Source organism: Staurois parvus, unplaced genomic scaffold (genome assembly GCF_062004578.1).
Source record: "Staurois parvus isolate SC_StPar_1 unplaced genomic scaffold, SC_StPar_1.0 ptg001481l, whole genome shotgun sequence".
In the NCBI taxonomy this organism is placed as follows: domain Eukaryota; kingdom Metazoa; phylum Chordata; class Amphibia; order Anura; family Ranidae; genus Staurois; species Staurois parvus.
In genome coordinates, this window is record NW_028319277.1 from 58,999 (window position 1) to 85,217 (window position 26,219).

Genomic DNA, 26,219 nt, shown 5'->3' on the forward strand with positions numbered 1-26,219 from the left:
GCATCTCATGGGGTCCCCTACTGACCCCGGGCCCTCGGACAGTGCCCGAGCTTCCAAATGATAAGTCCGCCCCTGTTAGGGACACAACAAAATCATTTTGTCGACAGACATTTATGTTTTTCTTGAGTGTCCAAGCCCTTAGTAATCATAGTTCAACTTTTAGACTCTTTGTACTTTTCTGATCACTGAAGATAGGTACAAAACAACAGCAATTCGGGAAAAGAGGGCAAAGATTGGTTAAGAGGGAACAGCATTTCTCTACCAGATTCCAGAAGATGTCTGCCATCTTTTCTCGGTTCTGCACAATGCACCAGATGAGAAGATCCCTCACAGGGTCGTCCAACTGCTGCTCATTTTTGGGTTTCATAGTTTCTACTTTCGTAGTCACCTGAGGATACAAAATTCATATCAGATTCATATCGTTGCTCTTTTCCTTTTTTACACCATTGCAGGTCATCAAGAGTAAAGATTGTCCTAAGTTACTTCTAGCACTCAACAAAAGTGGTCAATATCATGTCACCTTCCTGTTCTATTTACTTTCATCCAATCAACTCCAAACAATCTTAAGAAGTAGTGGGTAAGAATATTAGGAGGAGATCAAACAGAGAAAATGGCAAAAGATAATACACAAATTAAAGATTCTAACTCTGCCAGTTGGATGTTTGTACCACCTTCATGACGGATGGCCTGTTTCAGAACTTAAAGCTACAGAGAAACAAAAGTTAGACAAGTTTGAGAGGAATACAACAAATGGATACAAGAAATGGAGAGTTTTCATGGCTTTAAGTACCATCTCTATGCTGATGACACACAAATCTATCTTTCTACCCCTCACCTCACCCCTTCAGTCTCCTCTCACATTACTAACCTACTAAGTGACATATTGGCATGGATGTCACTCCACTTCCTCAAGCGCAATCCTTCCAAAACTGGGCTCTTAGTATTCCCCCCAGCCCGTGCCCCCTCCTCCGACTTCTCCATCAAGATCAATAACAGAATCATCAGTCCCTTCCCCCACGCCAGGGTACTAGGTGTAATCCTAGACTCCCATCTGTCCTTTCAGTCCCAAATCCAATCACTGTCCAAATCTTGTAGACTTCACCTCCACAACATCTCCAAGATACGCCCGTTCCTAACCTCTGAAACCACTAAGCAACTCATTCACTCCCTTGTTATATCTCACCTTGACTATTGTAACTCCCTCCACATTGGCCGACCTCATCGCAGGCTATCCCCTCTTTAGTCTATCATGAATGCTGCTGCCAGACTCATCCACCTTACTAACTGTTCCATATCTGCCATTCCTGATAGGTGGCACTGACTGGCATTGATAGGTGGCTCTGACTGGCACTGATGGGTGACACTGAAAGGCAGCTCAGATGTGCACTGATATGTGGCACTGATGTGCACTGGTAGGCACTGGCAAGTGGCAATGATGAGCACTGACAGCTGGCATTGATGGACACTGACAGGTGGCACTGCTGGGGTTACACTGATCATCAGTGCACACCGATCATCAGTGCTCTGATGATCAGTGTACATGTCCCCTCTTCGTAAAGCCGATTACCGGCTCTCCTCTTCTCTCGAGCTGTCAGAGTGACAGCTCATGAGCAGAGAAATGCCGATAACTGGCATTTCCCTATTTACATGCGATCAGCTGTGATTGGACACAGCTGATCACATGACCGAGGCGACATCTTCGGCTCTTTCCATTGATTGGTGATCCGTTGTGTCTGAGGGACACAGAGCACAACCAATCGCCATGCTGTGCGCCCCTGGAGCCGCGCATGCGCGTTTAGAATGGGAGGACATCATATGATGTCCTCCCAGAATTAAAGAACCACCTTGCGCCCATCATTTCCTTATATGGTGGGCGGGAGACGGTTAACATATATTTCAAATATATTTTTCTTCCATGTGGGAAATGCCACATTGCTCACCTCGATTTTGACTTCTTCCAGGTTCTGTTTATGATTGGCTTTTGGGTACAAGGGTTCTAATAGGTCTCCCAGAAGATCCTGTAGGACATGGGAGACATGATGAAGTTCTATTTTAGATACTTCCTTTGGATTCTTTGGTGTGACTTGTCTCTCAAGTTTGCTGTGAATCAAACTGGATGGTTCTGTATTATTGTACAAGGAGGTGAGAGTGTCCCTGGTGAGGTACTCCGCCAGACTGACTCCACGCTCCAGGAACAGGCGCACAAATGACGGTTTGTCTTCAATAAGTGACTGTGTCAAGCTGGGATACAGATCAGATGGCTAGAAGACAAGCAAGAAGCTTTAAATTGAAAAATGAACATCAGCAAATAAGACAGCAATACTTCACAGCAGGGGCGTACTGACAACTCATGGGGCCCCCAGGCAATAGGGGATCATGGGGCCCCTGTGTCCTCACCCACATTCAAACCACACCCAAAAAAGCCTATTAAAGGTTCTAGGGGCATCTCATGGGACCCCTTACTGACTCTGGGCCCTCGGTCAGTCTGCCCCTGCTTCACAGATTCTGTTGCAGCATACTAAATGTACAACTTAACCAAGTTAAAATATAGGTTCACACCTCTCATATCAGAATATAATGCAGATCTGACAAACCACAACATAATATGTCATCATATTCAAAATGAGGGAAAGAGGGCAATGAACAGGGATTAAGTGACAACAAAGAATAAACGACCTTCCAGGTCCAGCCTTCAGTGAAGATCTGAGTCTCAGCAATCTCTGGCCGGTTCCAGGACACGGCAAGCTTCAGCTGATGGTCCCAGTTCTCCTGGCTATTGGGATGAGCTTTGTGAGAGGCTGAAAGACAGATATCAGTGGTCATTATTATGTTGTTTTCTTACTTCTATGAAGACTTTATTTATCAGACTATCATAATATTTCTGTGTCACTTTGTTTATTTTCCAGCTTCTCTATACCTTAACTAGTAACACTGGTTGGGTAGGGAATGAATCAGTATCTCATGACCTCCCTGGCAAAGGTTTCCAGCCAGTTGGTTGTCCCCCTAGGGGTACTTTGCGTAAAATTGATGGCGCTATATAAGTACCTGAAATAAATAAATAACTAAAATGAAAAAAAAACTGGGAAAAGATACACTTTAATGTGCAAGTCCGGTGCCCGCAAAATATCTAATGTAAAGAGGAAATTTTCTCTGTAACCAAGCCTCAGAGAAATGTTTTGTCTGCTGGTATCAATCTCTGACCTTTCAGCAAAGCTTGCAGGATTGCCACATCCATCCCTTGATCTCCAACCTTCTCCTCCCGGAGGATGGTGAGCAGAGACTCCATGCGGACAATATCTTGAATCTATGGAGAAATTCGGAGACACCTATGAATATCTGCAGTGGGATTAAGCATATGTTTTAGCCAAAGACTGTCACTCTTTTAGTCACTGAGAACTACTAAAGGCATAAAACTAGAACCTGTAGGAAATGTAGCTTTTTTTAAAAAATTTAAATATTTACTACGTTTCCAGATAAAATACATATTCCATCATTTTCTCATAAGACATACAAAACCATTATTTATATCCCTTTCTATAACTATTCCCCCCCCCCATACTACCCACCCTGCATTTCTCCACGTCTGCCCTACAAAAGTAAGAGGCACTTTCACATATCACACCCTAAAGCTTCATATATTTCGCCTTCAGTACAAATTTTTCCCATTTTTTCCATTTCACATAGTATAACCCCATCTTGTCTTCCTGCATATGATACACTTTCTCCATCCTACAAATCTGGTTCACTCTATCTACCCAATCCTCTTCCTTCGGCACCTCTGTCTTACGCCAAAACTTGGGTATCAAACCTTTTGCTGCGCTTAGATAGTAGCATATACCCCATTCCTTGTATTTGTTTACTGATAACGCTGTGCTATGTAATAGACAAATCTCTGGATCCAATCCCATATTCATCTCAGTAATCATCCCAATTAAATGAACTATTGTCTTCCAAAATACTTGAATTTTTGGACACTCCCACCATATGTGATATGACGTGTCTATTTCTCCACATCTCCACCAACACCCCGGTGAGTTCTCCCCACTCATCTTATGTTCAACAATCGGTGTAATGTGCCATCTTATCAAACACTTGTAATTTATTTCCACCTCCCGCATACTTATATTCTCGTGAATTAATCTATATATTTTCTTCTGTTTATCCTCTTCTATCACAACCCCCAAATCTCTTTCCCATTTTGCTATATACATTGGCTTTGTGTCTAATTCAGTGGGAATCTTATATATTTTAGCAGTGCCGTGTTTCCCATCTCCCCGTGACTCCAACAACCTCTCAAACAAATTCCAATCCTTTCTAGATCTCAAAGGTTTCGGAAGATTCCCAACAAAGTGTTTTAATTGGTGATACCTCCACTCATCTATATTAGTGAAAATGTCTCCTTTTTCCTTTTCCAAATCCTTAAGTGATCTCAACCCCCCCCCCCCCCACCCACCATTATATCTCTCAACTGGACATCCTCCTTCTTAAACCATTTTCCTATAATCTCGTCCCTAGGAAATGTAGCTTAATATTTATTTTGAAGTAAACACTAGACTAGAGGTGACCATGGTATTGCACATGGCTGACCTTTGTAAAAGGTGTTAGACAGTATATATAGAAGATGTAAAAAACTGGAGATATCTAGGTATTGAGTGACCATCAAACACAACCAAAAACCCTTGCGCTGAATGCGTACTCAAATAAAATGTCTAAATAATCTCATTAAAGTGATAATAAACAAATAATGACCACTGCTGCCATCTTAAATGAAATAACTATACTTAGGTGAACATAAATAATCCAGTGGTGCTGTGGCCAACTAATGCGTGAAACACATTCTCCAGTGATAAAATATAATAAAATAAAATGAAATATACATGACCATGATATCTCGTGTAGAGTAAGGAGATTTATGAAGTCTATAAAGTTAACATATAGTCCAACTCTTAGTCAGCGTCTCCTTGTCAAGAAAACCCAATAGTGCTGATGTCTTCTATTAGAAATGTCCTCTTTCTTTCTTTCTTTCACAAGTGATAAACTCCTCTTCCTCCACTTAATACCCTCAAAGAAATATAAATCACATATAGTGCATTATCCAAAATGCATGATATCCCCTCAAGGGGTCACAAAGCTTAATGCAAGTAGATAATCCTCAGCCAGATGGATCTCAGTGATGAAACACACGAAAGCTCCTCTCCATGGCATCCACAGCAATCAGTGATTATCTCCTTGCATTTACACTTTGTGACCCCTTGAGGGTCGCAGTTTGAAGATAGGATACAGGGGTATTTAAGTGGGCGCAATTCCGACATGCACAGCCTCAAAAGAAGTTGGAAGTGACAAAGTGCGTCAGGACGTGACATCAGACGTAAACCGGAAGTTACGGAGCGGCAATTTTGGAAAATGTTTACCATTGGAATTTATGCTGAGACACCTTGCTTGCTTGTAAGAACAATTTATCATTAAAGAGAGATATCCCGAAACTTCCGGTTCCGGCGCCGGATGCTGTGATACGCGGGTCCCGCGGCTCCCGGGATCCCGGCTTTATAAAGCCCGCTGATAGCCTCGGGGACCCCGCCTTTCAGTCCTCGGGTGTCCCCCACCCTCTGGCAGTGGCCCTGGCATGGAGCGGTACCTTTTGCCGGCGCAGTCCGGTCACGAGTCGGTGGCCAGAGCGGAGGGATGCGGCTCTCCCCCTCCTGCAGCCAAGATGGCCGACGATGCCTGTCACGGCATGGACACAGGCAAGGAGCGGGATCACACTCTGGGAGCAGGCCTGTTAGAGTCTCCCTCCCATCTCCTCACTGCCTTTTCATTCCCCTGTGGCACTGACTGCCTAAATGAGCAGTATAACAAGATATCACAGGCAGTGTCGGCTATCTTGCTCCCTAATATCACCCAGGCTGTAGATAGAGCAGTCACATTGGGCATTGAACAGCTGAGAAAAGATCTAAGCGATCATTCTAAACGATTATCTGAGGCTGAACAGCGCTTATCTGATTTAGAAGATGAAGTCCATTCCATGCAAGCGGTTACATCACAATCTAATAGTATACAGCAAAGTATTTTGGATAAAATCGAAGATCTGGAAAATCGATAACTTACGCATTGTGGGTCTTCCAGAATCTTTTAATACCGGATCTCTCCTTGACCTATGCTCTGCACGGATCCCGGCGGCGCTAGGCCTTTCTTCCTCCTGCCAGGTCGAGAGAGCTCATCGCCTGGGGCCTCCGTCTACCGAGCGCCGAACGCCACGTTCAGTGATTGTCCGCTATCTAAATTATGCTGACCGCGTAGCGATCCTCACTTCTTTTCGCAACTCACGGTCTTTGCAGATTGAGGGTCACAAATTGCTGCTATTTGCGGATTACTCGCAGGAAGTGTTGTGCAAACGGAAAGCATTTCAACAAGTATGTGCTAGTCTTTATCAGAAAGGAATAAAGTTCACATTGGCATATCCGGCCACTTTACGATTCACTGCACCATCTGGGGTCTCCAAGTCTTTTGTTCATCCTGAAGAAGCCCACCAATATCTCCGAGATCACCTAGCCGAAGGGGATCCGGCGACGCAGCCTGCGGGCAGAAATTGTGGTCCCAGAGATCAACGCAGTCCTCGTAAAGACCCACCTAAACGTCAACGCATTATTTCATCTTCCTCTAAAGCTCGTCTGCCTTGAAGACCTATGAGGCCATTGGTCTCAGCATAAAAGCTTCAAGCTTTTTCTTCGATCCGATGGGCTCAGACGAAAGAGCTTTTCTATTTTTCATTATTTCCTTGAGTGGTACCTTTTAATTTACTGAAATGCTCCTACATTTTAAAGTTTGAGCCTTTTCGGTTGTTCAGCTCTAATTGTTTAAGTATTATCTGTTTGGCACAGGGCCCTTGCTCTGCCATTTATTTCGATGTCATGTTTTATTTACAAATATGCCTGAATTTAACTTCCTCTTTCCCGCACATGCCTTGCTCCTTACATCAGCGGGGCTGCGGGGGGTGGGGTGCTGGAGTCGCTGTCGGGGGGACGTTTGAGGGACGCCCTCACGTATCTCAACAATTGTAACTAGGTCCCTGGGGCTAGCTTCTATTATTACCACTCCCAGTCACGCTGACGTTGGTGGTTACAGCATGCGGAATGACGTGAAGTCCTTTATACTGTTATTGTATATTATATGTTTTGAATCTTTGTTGGGCCTTACTAGGGCCCTTGCTACTGCCTTTACTCTCTCTCCTCTTTTTTCCCTCCACTTTCACCTTTACCTCTTTGGAGATCTCCGTCGTCTACTGAGACCAGATTTACACCACTCCCATCTGCCTAATGAAGCAGCGCTAATTGTTGATACACTTCTAATTGGTAAGTCCCTTATCTTTTTATCACACACTTCACTTCAGCTAGAATGACACGTATTTTTTCCTGGAATGTTAAAGGCCTCAGGTCCCCTCACAAACGCATGGCAGTATTAAGACATCTGCGGCGCTTACGCGCGGATATAGCTCTACTCCAAGAGACACATCTCACACAACCTGACTTTGTCCGTATGTGAAAACTCTGGGCGTCTCACGCCTTCGGCTCCTCCTCCATTAATAATAAAGCAGGGGTACTTATTCTTATCCACAAGCGACTTAATCCTGAATTGGTCTCTATGGAGGCGGACACCGAGGGCCGCTTCGTAGCTATACATGTCAAATTAGGCTCTCAGGAATTGGCTGTTGCCAACATATATGCACCCAACTCCCCGACAAGGCAGGTGTTTCAGGGCCTGTCTTCACGGCTGGCACCCTATATTCATAAGCCGCTTGTCATGGGAGGTGACTTTAATTCTGTTATGCAGGAGCAGGAGGATATATCGCAGAGTGTTGACCAAGATTCTCGCTCCACCCAACCTCCCCGTCCAATGCCCACTTTACTTGGTAGTTTCGTAGAAGCAATGCAACTTACTGATATATGGCGTTTGACCCATCCGGACGGTAGAGATTACACTTTTTACTCTCCCATTCACCATTCCTTATCTCGAATCGATTATATTTTTGGCAACCCCATTACACTGCAACATGTGGTGTCATCTACCATACACGATATAGCCATATCGGATCACGCCCCAATTTCTATTACTATAAATCTTCTAGATCCTACACCACACCCTAGGATATGGCGCTTCCCCTCGTTTTTGGCGAACAATCAGGAGCTTTCCCGACAGTTACAACACACCTGGGCAGACTTCCAAATTAATAATGCGGCTCATGTCACCAATACAAATTTATATTGGGATACGGGAAAGGCGAGACTACGTGGCAAAATTATTGCCTTTACATCTGCATATAAAAAAAAAAATTTTGCATAATTTCACCGAGGCTAGTAACCTTCTTAGACTGACTCAGCGAAAGATGACGGAACTCAATTCGCAGGACAATAGGAAAGCTTGGGCGGATGCTAAAAACCAGTTCGACACATGGGCGGCTGCTCAGGAAACACTACATCACTCATACCTTGATTTACAGTATCACAGGTTTGGTAACAAACCAGGCAAACTTTTGGCGCGTTTGTGTAGGAAGCCTTTTACCCCCACGCAATTCACCTCTCTAAAAGATTCTCAGGGGTTACTTAAACAATCTCCGGAAGAGATTATATCTATTCTGGAAAGCTTTTACGCAAATTTATATGGGTCGGACCCTATAGACCAGGCACGGGCACACTCCTTTCTCGACAGCGTACATCTACCACAAATAGATCCAATAGCACTGCAATCTCTAAATGCCCCGATATCTCAAGCGGATATTTGTCAGGCTATTACTTCTCTAGCCAATGGCAAAGCCCCAGGTCCAGATGGGTACACTTCTGAATTTTATAAACTTATGGATAAAACCCTCTCTCCTACTCTACAGCGGGTTTATCAATCTATTCAGGAGAGTGGGGTGTATCTTCCATCAGCTTCCCAAGCCCACATTAAATTAATAGCCAAAAAAGGCAAAGACCCTTCGGAGCCTGGTTCTTATCGACCGATTTCTCTCCTTAATCTAGATGCAAAGATTCTTTCTAAAATTGTAGCTAATCGATTGGCTATTATCTTACCCTCCCTTATTCATCCTTCTCAAGCAGGCTTTATAAAGGGGCGCTCGGCCACGTCAAACATTCGCAAGGTGCTTACAGTTTTACATCAGGCTAAAAATAACCTATTCCAGGACCTAGCGATTATTTCCCTCGACGCTGAAAAAAGCTTTTTACAATGTAAATTTTGAATGGCTCCACTCAGTCCTCGCTAAATTTGGCTTTTCCGGTCCATTCACGCGTTTAATTCAGGCTATGTACTCCGCCCCGACAGCCCAGGTAGTAGCGGCGGGGAAAATATCCAACTCCATTCCGCTACATAAGGGCACAAGACAAGGCTGTCCTTTGTCCCCCCTGCTTTTCAATCTAGTCTTAGAACCCTTAGCCCGCTTCTTGTTGTTTCAGTCACAACTTCATGGCATTTAAATTGCCCAACAAGACCTTCGCCTAGCTTTATTTGCGGACGACATACTGATATTCACCTCCAACCCGTCTTTAGATTTACCGTACATTCAATCCGTTTTCGCAGATTTTCGGAATTGCTCGGGTCTCCGTATTAACTTTGCGAAAAGTGAGGTTTTGCCCCTGTATCACGCTTGACTCCCTGAGTGGGCCGGCAACTCACTTTTTAAAATTAATACAAACCATATCACCTATCTAGGTATTAAAATTGGGAAATTAGCTTTGTCCCTTTATTCTCTTAACTTCTCGCCAGTAATACAAAAAATATTAGGGGAATTAGAGATGTGGAAAGAATTGCCGTTATCACTAGAGATGAGCGAATTATTCAAAAATTCGATTCGGCTGATTCGGCGAATTTCAGGAAGAAATTCGATTCGATGTGAATTTATTCGCTATGAAGTTAACTTATAAAAAGGGTTTCTAGGCTTCAGAGAGCCTTTAAAGTAGTGCAGAACACTGTACCTTTAATTTAAATGCCCTTGGAGATGAGGAAGGAGAAGGAGAAGGATGAGAAGAAGGAGAAGGAGAAGGATGAGAAGAAGGAGAAGGATGAGAAGAAGGAGAAGGATGAGAAGAAGGAGAAGGATGAGAAGAAGGAGAAGGAGAAGGAGAAGGATGAGAAGAAGGAGAAGGAGAAGGATGAGAAGAAGGAGAAGGATGAGAAGATGGAGAAGGAGAAGGATGAGAAGAAGAAGGATGAGAAGAAGGAGAAGGAGAAGGATGAGAAGAAGGAGAAGGATGAGAAGAAGGAGAAGGAGAAGGATGAGAAGAAGGAGAAGGATGAGAAGAAGGAGAAGGATGAGAAGAAGGATGAGAAGCAGGATGAGAAGAAGGAGAAGGATGAGAAGAAGGAGAAGGATGAGAAGAAGGATGAGAAGAAGGAGAAGGATGAGAAGAAGGATGAGAAGAAGGAGAAGGATGAGAAGAAGGAGAAGGAGAAGGATGAGAAGAAGGAGAAGGAGAAGGATGAGAAGAAGGAGAAGGATGAGAAGAAGGAGAAGGAGAAGGATGAGAAGAAGGAGAAGGATGAGAAGAAGGAGAAGGATGAGAAGAAGGATGAGAAGAAAGATGAGAAGGAGAAGGATGAGAAGAAGGATGAGAAGAAGGAGAAGGATGAGAAGAAGGATGAGAAGAAGGAGAAGGATGAGAAGAAGGAGAAGGAGAAGGATGAGAAGAAGGAGAAGGATGAGAAGAAGGAGAAGGATGAGAAGAAGGATGAGAAGAAGGAGAAGGATGAGAAGAAGGACAGTTCTGTGACAGTTTCTGTCTATTTCTGACAGTTCTGTGACATTCACTCCATACAGCGGTTGAAACATTGTATCTATTTGTTTCCATAAATGACATTCTGCAGATACACTTAGAGGAGCTCTGCAGATACACTTTTTGCCGGCTTGGAATTATTCTTATTTTCATCCTCCTACTTCTTCTTCTTCTTCTTCTTCATCATCCTCATCCTCTTCTTCTGAGGATGAGGATGAAGAAGAAGAAGAAGAAGTAGGATGAAAATAAGATTAATTCCAAGCCGGCAAAAAGTGTATCTGCAGAGCTCCTCTAAGTGTATCTACAGAATAGAGGAGCTCTGCAGATACACTTTTTGCCGGCTTGGAATTATTCTTATTTTCATCCTACTTCTTCTTCTTCTTCTTCTTCTTCATCCTCATCCTCATCCTCTTCTTCTTCTTCTGAGGATGAGGATGAGGATGAAGAAGAAGAAGAAGAAGTAGGATGAAAATAAGAATAATTCCAAGCCGGCAAAAAGTGTAACTGCAGAGCTCCTCTAAGTGTATCTGCAGAATAGAGGAGCTCTGCAGATACACTTTTTGCCGGCTTGGAATTATTCTTATTTTCATCCTACTTCTTCTTCTTCTTCTTCTTCATCCTCATCCTCAGAAGAAGAAGAAGAGGATGAGGATGAAGAGGAAGAAGAAGAAGAAGTAGGATGAAAATAAGAATAATTCCAAGCCGGCAAAAAGTGTATCTGCAGAGCTCCTCTATTCTGCAGATACACTTAGAGGAGCTCTGCAGATACACTTTTTGCCGGCTTGGAACTATTCCTATTTTCATCCTACTTCTTCTTCTTCTTCTTCATCCTCATCCTCTTCTTCTTCTTCTGAGGATGAGGATGAGGATGAAGAAGAAGAAGTAGGATGAAAATAAGAATTCCAAACCGGCAAAAAGTGTATCTGCAGAGTTCCTCTATTTCTGACAGTTCTCTGACAGCTCCTTCACATGTACAGCGGTTGAAACATCTGTTTCCGAATAAAAACATCTGTATCCTAAATGGAAACTAATAGATACAATGTTTCAACCGCTGTACATGTGAAGGAACTGTCAGAGAAATGTCAGAAATAGCAGAGCTCTCTGCAGGGACACTTTTGCCGGCTGATCGGGAAAAATCCGATTCGCGCACCCGAAGTAGGCAAATATTCAGATTCGCCGCGAATCAAATTTTTCCTGAAATTCGTATCGAATTCCGGTTCGCCTGGTTCGATTCGCTCATCTCTAGTTATCACTTATGGGTAGAGCCCACCTCTTCAAGATGACGAGTTTTCCGAAACTTTATATCCTCTCCAAACTATCCCTCTCCTGCTCAAGCGTACGGATATTGTCAGTTTGAACAAAGCGATTTCTAGTTTCTTATGGAGGGGGCGCCGACCGCGTATAGCTATATACAAGTTGTTTCTCCCTAGATGCGAGGGTGGTCTGGGCCTTCCCAACATCAGGCTCTATAACTTATCCTGTATCTTACCGGTATGTATAGATTGGATCTCCCATTCGTCCATGTTTTCCAATTACCAACTCGAATCTGCTATGGTGAGTCCGTTTGACCTGTCGGCTGTTTTACATTCTAATTCCACTTCACTCCCTCCACAACTTAAACACAACCCACTCATATGGGATACACTATTTACATGGAGAGAGGTCAGACGAAGATTAGGAGTTTCTCCCTGGCTGTCCAGTTTTCTCCCTATTCACTACAATCCTTCCTTTTCTGTCTCTCAACATCATGCAGCCTATGACAAGTGGTATAACCAGGGCCTTAGACTTGTAAGTCAACTGTATGACGCAGCATCAGGATCCCCCCTTCCGTTGCAACAAATTCTTAGCTCATTTGATCTTCCTTCCCACTATTTTTTGTATATTTTGCAAGTTAGGAATTATGTGAAATCTATAGTACAAAATAAGTCCACTCAATTTTGCTCGACTATGATAGAAGTCCTTGTAAGGAATCAAAAATACAACATATCCAATATATATGGTCATTTGTCTATGCACTATGCTAAACCGATGGAATCTTATTCTTCCATTAAAACATGGATACAAGACTTTGACAATGCTTTTACTGCGGAGCAAATGCTCACAGGTTTTAATACTACCTGTGCGTTCAATACGAACAAATTTTGGAGGGAGCAGCAATTTAAAATTATGCACCATGCCTATATGCCTTGCTTGTACTCCCGAGCAGACTCAAGGATCTCTACATGTCCGCTCTGTGGATCATATAAACCGTCACTTCACCACAGATTCTGGAATTGCCCATTGATCTGTACATTCTGGACTCAACTTTTGAATTTTGTGCTCTTCATCACTACTCTTCAGTTACCTAGAGACCCGCTGCTTCTTCTTTTTGGCAACTAGGAAGTTTCAGTGTCTGCTGCCCCACACCGCCATCTTGCTTTGTTCAGAGCAGCCAAACCATGGCTATCCATTTGCTTGATGGCGGCGAGAAGGGCTATTTTGAAAAAATGGATCTCCACCTCTCCACCTACCATCTTGGACGTCAAAATGGAACTTAACTTTCTACTTCGATTGGATCGGCTCGGCATGCATATAGCTCCTTCTACAACAGGAGTGGAAAAGTTCAACCGCAAGTGGGGTCAATATGTTTCAAAAGTTCTCCCTACTGTGGAGCCCCAGCACCCCGCTCATAGATTTTTAGCTAGCTTCTAGGGTACTCCTGATGCATGGTGTTGTTATTGTCTAAGGGGACAACTGATTCTTATTTTATGAATGCTGTGTTTCTCTCAGAAATCTCCTTTTCTGTTTATGCTGTGTCCTCCTCTCATTTTGGCGCACTGGCCTATCATTCACTCTCTTATCCTCCTTTCTGACCTATGTGAAGTGGTCTCCTGCTAGCTCACCTTTATACATACTGATGCGCTGCTCCTCATTACATCTTACTATATGGCTACTCGGTCAGTCTATTATTTTTCTGCTTAAATCTCTATATCTTGGCAGGTTCCCATGGTCCTCTGGCCTCAGAATTCAGGCACGTGACTGCTTGTTCTCTATTTCTCCTTCTTCCCTTCTCTGATGGCATACTCTCTTTATGCTGGCCTTTTCAGCTCTGTTGTCTTACTTTCTAACTGGTCTATTTCTACCCTATCTTTTACATTTCCTCATTATTTCCTACTCTTTTGCACAATGACCTCCCTGTTGGTCGTTACGACAAATGGTCAACATTGCTCGCATCGCTTATTCTTGTTGCTCTTATGTTTGATTACATTATGTATACGTGACTCTCTACACCTAGTATATTTACACTTTAAGCCCTTGTATCCTGCTACATTACATGTTCTATACTTTTCTCATAGAAACTCTTTTCTTCCTAAACTTTTCTAATTTCTTCTCTGATTTGTTCAGGGCTTCTGTAACGAGTCTTTGAGTAAAATTGTTATCTTGGAATTTATTCACCTGATTTGGCATGTTGCCACGCTATGATTGCTGACATATCTCATCGTTGGTTATTTTGTATGCACAATAAAACCCAATAAAGTCTCTTTTAAAAAAAAAAAGAGAGATATCCCTATTACTGCCTACTACAATATTTTGGGTATACTTTGTTACATGTTATGATGTTATGAATCGGATACATTGTGGAGTGAGAGGAGCCCCCCATTTTATGCAAACGGACTTTATCATTTGATAAGGTACATGAGATATGAGGTGGCGGTCAGTGTGTTCACCAGCACTGGGAAAACATTGTTTGATGTGAGGGGAGCACATATACTGTTTTGAAGATATGACACTATATGTAATTCCTTCGGAGGTACATTTTTCATACGAACGTGGATGGATTTAGGAGCTCAACCATGAAGGAAGGAGGATTTTGTGGTCGCTTTTCTAAATTTTTAAGAGGGTAAGACTAAGGATGACAGAAGTTTAGAAGTGGACACAAGGTGGAGTGGAGTGATTTTTCACTTATTGGCACTAATTTTGTAAGTGCGTTTTTTTGTGTTGGATATCATGCGTTTTGGATAATGCACTATATTCCATTTACATTTCTTTGACGGTATTAAGTGGAGGAATAGGAGTTTATCACTTGTGAAAGAAAGAAGAATTATCTAATAGAAGATATGACAAAAAGAGAGCACACACCCACCAAACCCCAAACCAAAAACCCAATCAAGTCACTTAGCAATCCTTCCCCTGAAGTACATAAAAATAGATATAAAATAATACAGCAAACTTGATTTAAATGAATAAACACATCAATAATATCAATACAACCCAAAGTCCAAATAAAGTCCAAAAAACACACTTGCAGGTGATTTCACAATAATTCAGATCCTAGGGCAACTTTGATGATGAACTCCAGAAAATCTTCATATACCTTAAAGATAAAATCTAAACATAGTGTATTATCCTAGGTCTTTATAATAGTGCCACGCGTGTCACATGCAAAAACTGAAGTGTCACAGCAATCGTGAAATGTTCAAACTCCAACAATTTAATGAATAGACCCACTGTACACAATATAGTAAAAGTGCATAATTACCCTAAGATAGATAAAACCAGCATAGGATCCATAGTAAGGATGGAATTGCCTCCAAACAGTATATAAATCATCTTCTCCAGACACCTCCCATAGACCTCATAAACAGACCAGGGGTCAGTGTTTGTATTTAATAACACACAGATTTTATTGTAGCAACTTACATTAAAAAACGATGAGATCAGCTTCCATATGGTGAAACAATCAAGACAACATCACTCCTCAGCGGTAGCTTCAAACTAATGGCCATACAACTCTGAAGGAGAGCCAGGTGGTAGGTGATCCCTGTTGAAAAAGTCCAGATGTGACGAAACGCGTCCGCGGCACGTGATGTAGTGACGTATTGACGTTTCCGGAAGTGCCGTGGTGGCCATCTTGGGTTCTGGAACACGAGGCTGTGCATACCCTAGGGACTTCCATCTACCACCTGGATCTCCTTCAGAGTTGTATGGCCATTAGTTTGAAGCTACCACTGAGGAGTGATGTTGTCTTGATTGTTTTACCACAAGTTGCTACAATAAAATCTGTGTGTTATTAAATACACACACTGACCCCTGGTCTGTTTATGAGGTCTATGGGAGGTGTCTGGAGAAGATGATTTATATACTGTTTGGAGGCAATCCCATCCTTACTATGGATCCTATGCTGGTTTTATCTATCTTAGGGTAATTATGCACTTTTACTATATTGTGTACAGTGGGTTTATTCATTAAATTGTTGGAGTTTGAACATTTCACGATTGCTGTGGCACTTCAGTTTTTGCATGTGACACGTGTGGCACTATTATAAAGACCTAGGATAATACACTATGTTTAGATTTTATCTTTGAGGTATATGAAGATTTTCTGGAATTCATCATCAAAGTTGCCCTAGGATCTGAATTATTGTGAAATCACCTGCAAGTGTTTTTTGGACTTTATTTTGGACTTTATTTGGACTTTGGGTTGTATTGATATTATTGATGTGTTTATTCATTTAAATCAAGTTTGCTGTATTATTTTATATCTATCTAATAGAAGACATCAGCACTATTGTGTTTTCTTGACACGGAGACGCTGACTAAGAGTTGGACTATGTGTTTTGGACTTTTGGGGGAAAAAGTATAACTTGGCGTCTGGGGTTTATTATTTATTGTGTTAGCACTTAGTAGCACACCAATACATTTATTTATTTATTTGTGAAGTTTACATGGTGATACCACAATTGGAGATTTTACAAGCAATACATGCCGATCATGAGAGTGGAAGGCATGTGGGTCTGGTGAGTACATACCCAAAAGGGAAGGTGGTTTCATGAGCATGTGGTGATTTTGGTTTGGGAATAAGATTCCAACACTGAAAGAGACATCTACATGTTATGATGGACTTTATTTTTACATTAGTTGATTGATTTATATCACATGATTGTTTTATTTTATTTCATTTTTTATCACTAGAGAATGTGTTTCACTCATTAGTTGGTCACAGCGCCGCTGGATTATTTATGTTCAGTTGTGTGACTAATCACTCACTTTTTTGGTCCACATGATGATTTGATCTTCTGTGAAATTGTCATACGACTCCGAGAAAAAAATTTTCAGTTTCTCCTTAATGAGGCTGACAGTAATCCTGGAGGAACTAAGATTCGCTACCTGTGCTATGATGTCAGCAACTCGCCCAGAACCCTCCACGATGACACAAGGGGTGTTGTTACATATTGAATTGTAGATGGTCTGTAAGAGGGACGGTTAGAACACTGGAGAGAAGGTTACATACACTCTACAGTGGAAATAGGTTTTGGCACACTCATGGTAAATGGCTGTCTCTAATAGAAAGAGGAGAGGATGCTGGGGGCCAAGTCATCAGAGCAGGAGCAAGAGGAGCGGATGCTGGAGGCTATGTGATCAGTGAGCGGGAGCAAGAGGAGCGGATGCTGGAGGCTATGTGATCAGTGAGCGGGAGTAGGAGGAGAGGATGCTGGAGGCTATGTGATCAGTGAGTGGGAGCAGGAGGAGAGGATGCTGGAGGCTATGTGATCAGTGAGTGGGAGCAGGAGGAGAGGATGCTGGAGGCTATGTGATCAGTGAGCGGGAGCAGGAGGAGAGGATGCTGGAGGCTATGTGATCAGTGAGAAGGAGCAGGAGGAGAAAATGCTGGAGGATATGTGATCAGTGAGCGGGAGCAGGTGAAGAGGATGCTGGAGGCTATGTGATCAGTGAGCGGGAGATGGAGGAGAGGATGCTGGAGGATATGTGATCAGTGAGCGGGAGCAGGAGGAGATGATGCTGGAGGCTATGTGATCAGTGAGCGGGTGCAGGAGGAGAGGATGCTGGAGGATATGTGATCAGTGAGCGGGAGCAGGAGGAGAGGATGCTGGAGGCTATGTGATCAGTGAGGGGGAGCAGGTGGAGAGGATGCTGGAGGATATGTGATCAGTGAGGGGAGCAGGTGGAGAGGATGCTGGAGGCTATGTGATCAGTGAGCGGGAGCAGGTGAAGAGGATGCTGGAGGCTATGTGATCAGTGAGCGGGAGCAGGAGGAGAGGATGCTGGAGGATATGTGATCAGTGAGCGGGAGCAGGAGGAGAGGATGCTGGAGTCTATGTGATCAGTGAGTGGGAGGAGAGGATGCTGGAGGATATGTGATCAGTGAGCGGGAGCAGGAGGAGAGGATGCTGGAGGCTATTTGATCAGTGAGCGGGAGCAGGTGAAGAGGATGCTGGAGCCTATGTGATCAGTGAGCGGGAGCGGGAGCAGGAGGAGAGGATGCTGGAGGATATGTGATCAGTGAGCGGGAGGAGAGGATGCTGGAGGATATGTGATCAGTGAGCGGGAGGAGAGGATGCTGGAGGCTATGTGATCAGTGAGCGGGAGCAGTAGGAGAGGATGCTGGAGGCTATGTGATCAGTGAGCGGGAGCAGGAGGAGAGGATGCTAGAGGCTATGTGATCAGTGAGCGGGAGCAGGAGGAGAGGATGCTGGAGGATATGTGATCAGTGAGCGGGAGCAGGAGGAGAGGATGCTGGAGGCTATGTGATCAGTGAGCGGGAGAAGGAGGAGAGGATGCTGGAGGCTATGTGATCAGTGAGCGGGAGCAGGAGGAGAGGATGCTGGAGGATATGTGATCAGTGAGCGGGAGCAGGAGGAGAGGATGCTGGAGGCTATGTGATCAGTGAGGGGGAGCAGGAGGAGAGGATGATGGAGGTTATGTGATCAGTGAGCGGGAGCAGGAGGAGAGGATGCTGGAGGCTATGTGATCAGTGAGCGGGTGCAGGAGGAGAGGATGCTGGAGGATATGTGATCAGTGAGGGGAGCAGGTGGAGAGGATGCTGGAGGCTATGTGATCAGTGAGCGGGAGCAGGAGGAGAGGATGCTGGAGGCTATGTGATCAGTGAGGGGGAGCAGGAGGAGAGGATGATGGAGGTTATGTGATCAGTGAGCGGGAGCAGGAGGAGAGGATGCTGGAGGCTATGTGATCAGTGAGCGGGTGCAGGAGGAGAGGATGCTGGAGGATATGTGATCAGTGAGGGGAGCAGGTGGAGAGGATGCTGGAGGCTATGTGATCAGTGAGCGGGAGCAGGAGGAGAGGATGCTGGAGGATATGTGATCAGTGAGCGGGAGCAGGAGGAGAGGATGCTGGAGTCTATGTGATCAGTGAGTGGGAGGAGAGGATGCTGGAGGATATGTGATCAGTGAGCGGGAGCAGGAGGAGAGGATGCTGGAGGCTATTTGATCAGTGAGCGGGAGCAGGTGAAGAGGATGCTGGAGCCAATGTGATCAGTGAGCGGGAGCGGGAGCAGGAGGAGAGGATGCTGGAGGATATGTGATCAGTGAGCGGGAGGAGAGGATGCTGGAGGATATGTGATCAGTGAGCGGGAGGAGAGGATGCTGGAGGCTATTTGATCAGTGAGCGGGAGCAGGAGGAGAGGATGCTGGAGGCTATGTGATCAGTGAGCGGGAGCAGGAGGAGAGGATGCTGGAGGCTATGTGATCAGTGAGCGGGAGAAGTAGGAGAGGATGCTGGAGGATATGTGATCAGTGAGCGGGAGCAGGAGGAGAGGATGCTGGAGGCTATGTGATCAGTGAGCGGGAGAAGGAGGAGAGGATGCTGGAGGCTATGTGATCAGTGAGCGGGAGCAGGAGGAGAGGATGCTGGAGGCTATATGATCAGTGAGGGGGAGCAGGTGGAGAGGATGCTGGAGGCTATGTGATCAGTGAGCAGGAGCAGGAGGAGAGGATGCTCGAGGCTATGTGATCAGTGAGCGGGAGCAGGAGGAGAGGATGCTAGAGGCTATGTGATCAGTGAGTGGGAGGAGAGGATGCTGGAGGATATGTGATCAGTGAGCGGGAGCAGGAGGAGAGGATGCTGGAGGCTACGTGATCAGTGAGCGGGAGTAGAAGAAGAGAATGCTGGAGGCTATGTGATCAGTGAGCGGGAGCAGGAGGAGAGGATGCTGGAGGCTATGTGATCAGAGAGCGGGAGCAGGAGGAGAGGATGCTGGAGGCTATGTGATCAGTGAGCGGGTGCAGGAGGAGAGGATGCTGGAGGCTATGTGATCAGTGAGCGGGAGCAGGTGGAGAGGATGCTGAGGGTTGTGTGATCAGTGAGCGGGAGAAGGAGAAGAGGATGCTGGAGGATATGTGATCAGTGAGGGGGAGCAGGAGGAGAGGATGCTGGAGGCTATGTGATCAGTGAGCGGGAGCAGATGGAGAGGAAGCTGGAGGATATGTGATCAGTGAGCGGGAGGAGAGGATGCTGGAGGCTATGTGATCAGTGAGCGGGAGCATGAGGAGAGGATGCTGGAGGCTATGTGATCAGTGAGCGGGAGCATGAGGAGAGGATGCTGGAGGCTATGTGATCAGTGAGCGGGAGCAGATGGAGAGGATGCTGGAGGCTATGTGATCAGTGAGCGGGAGCAGGAGGAGAGGATGCTGGAGGCTATGTGATCAGTGAGCAGGAGCATGAGGAGAGGATGCTGGAGGCTATGTGATCAGTGAGCGGGAGCAGGAGGACAGGATGCTGGAGGCTATGTGATCAGTGAGCGGGAGCAGGAGGAGAGGATGCTGGAGGATATGTGATCAGTGAGCGGGAGCAGGAGGAGAGGAGGCTGGAGGATATGTGATCAGTGAGCGGGAGCAGGAGGAGAGGATGCTGGAGGATATGTGATCAGTGAGGGGGAGCAGGAGGAGAGTATGCTGGAGGATATGTGATCAGTGAGGGGGAGCAGGAGGAGAGGATGCTGGAGGATATGCGATCAGTGAGCGGGAGCAGGAGGAGAGGATGCTGGAGGCTATGCGATCAGTGAGCGGGAGCAGGAGGAGAGGATGCTGGAGGATATGTGATCAGTGAGCGGGAGCAGGAGGAGAGGATGCTGGAGGACATGTGATCAGTGAGGGGGAGCAGGTGGAGAGGATGCTGGAGGCTATGTGATCAGTGAGCGGGAGCAGGAGGAGAGGATGCTGGAGGATATGTGATCAGTGAGCGGGAGCAGGAGGAGAGGATGCTGGAGGATATGTGATCAGTGAGGGGGAGCAGGAGGAGAGGATGCTGGAGGATATGTGATCAGTGAGCGGGAGCAGAAGGAGAGGATGCTGGAGGATATGTGATCAGTGAGGGGGAGCAGGTGGAGAGGATGCTGGAGGCTATGTGATCAGTGAGCGGGAGCAGGAGGAGAGGATGCTGGAGGATATGTGATCAGTGAGCGAGAGCGGAAGCAGGAGGAGAGCATGCTGGAGGATATGTGATCAGTGAGGGGGAGCAGGAGGAGAGGATGCTGGAGGATATGTGATCAGTGAGCGGGAGCAGAAGGAGAGGATGCTGGAGGATATGTGATCAGTGAGGGGGAGCAGGAGGAGAGGATGCTGGAGGCTATGTGATCAGTGAGCGGGAGCAGGAGGAGAGGATGCTGGAGGCTATGTGATCAGTGAGCGGGAGTAGGAGGAGAGGATGATGGAGGCTATGTGATCAGTGAGCGGGAGCAGGAGGAGAGGATGCTGGAGGCTATGAGATCAGTGAGCGGGAGCAGGAGGAGAGGATGCTGGAGGCTATGTGATCAGTGAGCGGGAGCAGGAGGAGAGGATGCTGGAGGATATGTGATCAGTGAGCGGGAGCAGGAGGAGAGGATGCTGGAGGCTATGTGATCAGTGAGCGGGAGCAGGAGGAGAGGATGCTGGAGGCTATGTGATCAGTGAGCGGGAGCAGGAGGAGAGGATGCTGGAGGATATGTGATCAGTGAGCGGGAGCAGGTGGAGAGGATGCTGGAGGCTATGTGATCAGTGAGCGGGAGCAGGTGGAGAGGATGCTGGAGGCTATGTGATCAGTGAGCGGGAGCAGGAGGAGAGGATGCTGGAGGATATGTGATCAGTGAGCGGGAGCAGGAGGAGAGGATGCTGGAGGCTATGTGATCAGTGAGCGGGAGCAGGAGGAGAGGATGCTGGAGGCTATGTGATCAGTGAGCGGGAGCAGGAGGAGAGGATGCTGGAGGCTATGTGATCAGTGAGCGGGAGCAGGAGGAGAGGATTCTGGAGGCTATGTGATCAGTGAGCGGGAGCAGGAGGAGAGGATGCTGGAGGCTATGTGATCAGTGAGCGGGACCAGGTGAAGAGGATGCTGGAGGCTAAGTGATCAGTGAGCGGGAGAAGGTGAAGAGAATGCTGGAGGCTATGTGATCAGTGAGCGGGAGCAGGTGAAGAGGATGCTGGAGGCTATGTGATCAGTGAGCGGGAGCAGGAGGAGAGGATGCTGGAGGCTATGTGATCAGTGAGGGGGAGCAGGTGAAGAGGATGCTGGAGGATATGTGATCAGTGAGCGGGAGCAGGAGGAGAGGATGCTGGAGGCTATGTGATAAGTGAGGGGGAGCAGGTGGAGAGGATGCTGGAGGATATGTGATCAGTGAGGGGGAGCAGGTGGAGAGGATGCTGGAGGCTATGTGATCAGTAAGCGGGTGCAGGAGGAGAGGATGCTGGAGGATATGTGATCAGTGAGCGGGAGCAGGAGGAGAGGATGCTGGAGGCTATGTGATCAGTGAGGGGGAGCAGGTGGAGAGGATGCTGGAGGATATGTGATCAGTGAGGGGGAGCAGGTGGAGAGGATGCTGGAGGCTATGTGATCAGTGAGCGGGAGCAGGTGAAGAGGATGCTGGAGGCTATGTGATCAGTGAGCGGGAGCAGGAGGAGAGGATGCTGGAGGATATGTGATCAGTGAGCGGGAGCAGGAGGAGAGGATGCTGGAGGCTATGTGATCAATGAGCGGGAGGAGAGGATGCTGGAGGCTATGTGATCAGTGAGCGGGAGCAGGAGGAGAGGATGCTGGAGGATATGTGATCAGTGAGCGGGAGCAGGAGGAGAGGATGCTGGAGGCTATGTGATCAGTGAGCGGGAGCAGGAGGAGAGGATGCTGGAGGCTATATGATCAGTGAGGGGGAGCAGGTGGAGAGGATGCTGGAGGATATGTGATCAGTGAGCAGGAGCAGGAGGAGAGGATGCTCGAGGCTATGTGATCAGTGAGCGGGAGCAGCAGGAGGGGATTCTGGAGGCTATTTGATCAGTGAGCGGGAGCAGGAGGAGAGGATGCTGGGGGCTATGTTTTCAGTGAGTGGGAGCAGGAGGAGAGGATGCTGGAGGCTATTTGATCAGTGAGCGGGAGCAGGAGGAGAGGATGCTGGAGGATATGTGATCAGTGAGCGGGAGCAGGAGGAGAGGATGCTGGAGGCTATGTGATCAGTGAGCCGGAGCAGGAGGAGAGGATGCTGGAGGATATGTGATCAGTGAGCGGGAGCAGGTGGAGAGGATGCTGAGGGTTGTGTGATCAGTGAGCGGGAGCAGGAGGAGAGGATGCTGGAGGCTATGTGATCAGTGAGCGGGAGCAGGTGGAGAGGATGCTGAGGGTTGTGTGATCAGTGAGCGGGAGCTGGAGGAATGGATGCTGGAGGCTATGTGATCAGTGAGCGGGAGCAGGAGGAGAGGATGCTGGAGGATATGTGATCAGTGAGGGGGAGCAGGTGGAGAGGATGCTGGAGGCTATGTGATCAGTGAGCGGGAGCAGGTGAAGAGGATGCTGGAGGCTATGTGATCAGTGAGCGGGAGCAGGAGGAGAGGATGCTGGAGGATATGTGATCAGTGAGCGGGAGCAGGAGGAGAGGATGCTGGAGGCTATGTGATCACTGAGCGGGAGCAGGAGGAGAGGATGCTGGAGGCTATATGATCAGTGAGGGGGAGCAGGTGGAGAGGATGCTGGAGGATATGTGATCAGTGAGCAGGAGCAGGAGGAGAGGATGCTCGAGGCTATGTGATCAGTGAGCGGGAGCAGGAGGAGAGGATACTAGAGGCTATGTGATCAGTGAGCGGGAGCAGGAGGAGAGGATGCTGGAGGCTATGTGATCAGTGAGCGGGAGCAGCAGGAGGGGATTCTGGAGGCTATTTGATCAGTGAGTGGGAGCAGGAGGAGAGGATGCTGGAGGCTATTTGATCAGTGAGCGGGAGCAGGAGGAGAGGATGCTGGAGGATATGTGATCAGTGAGCGGGAGAAGGAGGAGAGGATGCTGGAGGCTATGTGATCAGTGAGCGGGAGCAGGAGGAGAGGATGCTGAGGGTTGTGTGATCAGTGAGCGGGAGCAGGAGGAGAGGATGCTGGAGGCTATGTGATCAGTGAGCGGGAGCAGGTGGAGAGGATGCTGAGGGTTGTGTGATCAGTGAGCGGGAGCAGGAGGAGAGGATGCTGGAGGCTATGTGATCAGTGAGCGGGAGCAGGTGGAGAGGATGCTGGAGGATATGTGATCAGTGAGCGGGAGCAGGAGGAGAGGATGCTGGAGGCTATTTGATCAGTGAGCGGGAGCAGGAGGAGAGGATGCTGGGGGTTATGTTATCAGTGAGTGGGAGCAGGAGGAGAGGATGCTGGAGGCTATTTGATCAGTGAGCGGGAGCAGGAGGAGAGGATGCTGGAGGATATGTGATCAGTGAGCGGGAGCAGGAGGAGAGGATGCTGGAGGCTATGTGATCAGTGAGCGGGAGCAGGAGGAGAGGATGCTGGAGGATATGTGATCAGTGAGCGGGAGCAGGTGGAGAGGATGATGAGGGTTGTGTGATCAGTGAGCGGGAGCAGGAGAAGAGGATGCTGGAGGATATGTGATCAGTGAGGGGGAGAAGGAGAAGAGGATGCTGGAGGCTATGTGATCAGTCAGCGGGAGCATGAGGAGAGGATGCTGGAGGCTATGTGATCAGTGAGCGGGAGCAGGTGGAGAGGATGCTGGAGGATATGTGATCAGTGAGCGGGAGCAGGAGGAGAGGATGCTGGAGGCTATGTGATCAGTGAGCGGGAGCAGGAGAAGAGGATGCTGGAGGATATGTGATCAGTGAGCGGGAGCAGGAGGAGAGGATGCTGGAGGATATGTGATCAGTGAGCGGGAGCAGGTGGAGAGGATGCTGGAGGCTATGTGATCAGTGAGGGGGAGCAGGTGGAGAGGATGCTGGAGGCTATGTGATCAGTGAGCGGGAGCAGGAGGAGAGGATGCTTGAGGATATGTGATCAGTGAGCGGAAGCAGGAGGAGAGGATGCTGGAGGCTATGTGATCAGTGAGCGGGAGCAGGAGGAATGGATGCTGGAGGCTATGTGATCAGTGAGCGGGAGCAGGAGGAGAGGATGCTGGAGGCTATGTGATCAGTGAGCGGGAGCAGGAGGAGAGGATTCTGGAGGCTATGTGATCAGTGAGCGGGAGCAGGAGGAGAGGATTCTGGAGGCTATGTGATCAGTGAGTGGGAGCAGGAGGAGAGGATGCTGGAGGCTATGTGATCAGTGAGCGGGAGCAGGAGGAGAGGATGCTGGAGGCTATGTGATCAGTGAGCGGGAGCAGGAGGAATGGATGCTGGAGGCTATGTGATCAGTGAGCGGGAGCAGGAGGAGAGGATGCTGGAGGCTATGTGATCAGTGAGCGGGAGCAGGAGGAGAGGATTCTGGAGGCTATGTGATCAGTGAGCGGGAGCAGGAGGAGAGGATTCTGGAGGCTATGTGATCAGTGAGTGGGAGCAGGAGGAGAGGATGCTGGAGGCTATGTGATCAGTGAGCGGGAGCAGGAGGAGAGGATGCTGGAGGCTACGTGATCAGTGAGCGGGAGTAGGTGAAGAGAATGCTGGAGGCTATGTGATCAGTGAGCGGGAGCAGGAGGAGAGGATTCTGGAGGCTATGTGATCAGTGAGCGGGAGCAGGAGGAGAGGATTCTGGAGGCTATGTGATCAGTGAGCGGGAGCAGGAGGAGAGGATTCTGGAGGCTATGTGATCAGTGAGTGGGAGCAGGAGGAGAGGATGCTGGAGGCTATGTGATCAGTGAGTGGGAGCAGGAGGAGAGGATGCTGGAGGCTATGTGATCAGTGAGCGGGAGCAGGAGGAGAGGATGCTGGAGGCTACGTGATCAGTGAGCGGGAGTAGGTGAAGAGAATGCTGGAAGCTATGTGATCAGTGAGCGGGAGCAGGAGGAGAGGATTCTGGAGGCTATGTGATCAGTGAGTGGGAGCAGGAGGAGAGGATGCTGGAGGCTATGTGATCATTGAGCGGGAGCAGGAGGAGAGGATGCTGGAGGCTACGTGATCAGTGAGCGGGAGTAGGTGAAGAGAATGCTGGAGGCTATGTGATCAGAGAGCGGGAGCAGGAGGAGAGGATGCTGGAGGCTATGTGATCAGTGAGCGGGTGCAGGAGGAGAGGATGCTGGAGGCTATGTGATCAGTGAGCGGGAGCAGGTGGAGAGGATGCTGAGGGTTGTGTGATCAGTGAGCGGGAGAAGGAGAAGAGGATGCTGTAGGATATGTGATCAGTGAGCGGGAGCAGATGGAGAGGATGCTGGAGGATATGTGATCAGTGAGAGGGAGGAGAGGATGCTGGAGGCTATGTCATCAGTGAGCGGGAGCATGAGGATAGGATGCTGGAGGCTATGTGATCACTGAGCGGGAGCATGAGGAGAGGATGCTGGAGGCTA

At 47.5% G+C, this 26,219-nt stretch overlaps 1 protein-coding gene across 1 annotated transcript in view; it reads right to left on the reverse strand.

Moving 5' to 3' along the window:
• Positions 1-262: 262 nt before the first annotated feature.
• LOC149435689 (transient receptor potential cation channel subfamily M member 2-like) overlaps positions 263-26,219 on the reverse strand; it is a gene marked incomplete at its 3' end in the record, with an annotated part of 114,130 nt that continues 88,173 nt past the window's right edge. Inside the window, exons 11-15 of the mRNA XM_089662479.1 lie at positions 16,790-16,990; positions 3,202-3,304; positions 2,677-2,798; positions 1,941-2,261; positions 263-388 (exon numbers count right to left, since the gene is read on the reverse strand). Coding sequence (XP_089518605.1) covers positions 263-388; positions 1,941-2,261; positions 2,677-2,798; positions 3,202-3,304; positions 16,790-16,990 — 873 coding nt within the window. The remainder of the gene's footprint in view (positions 389-1,940; positions 2,262-2,676; positions 2,799-3,201; positions 3,305-16,789; positions 16,991-26,219) is intronic.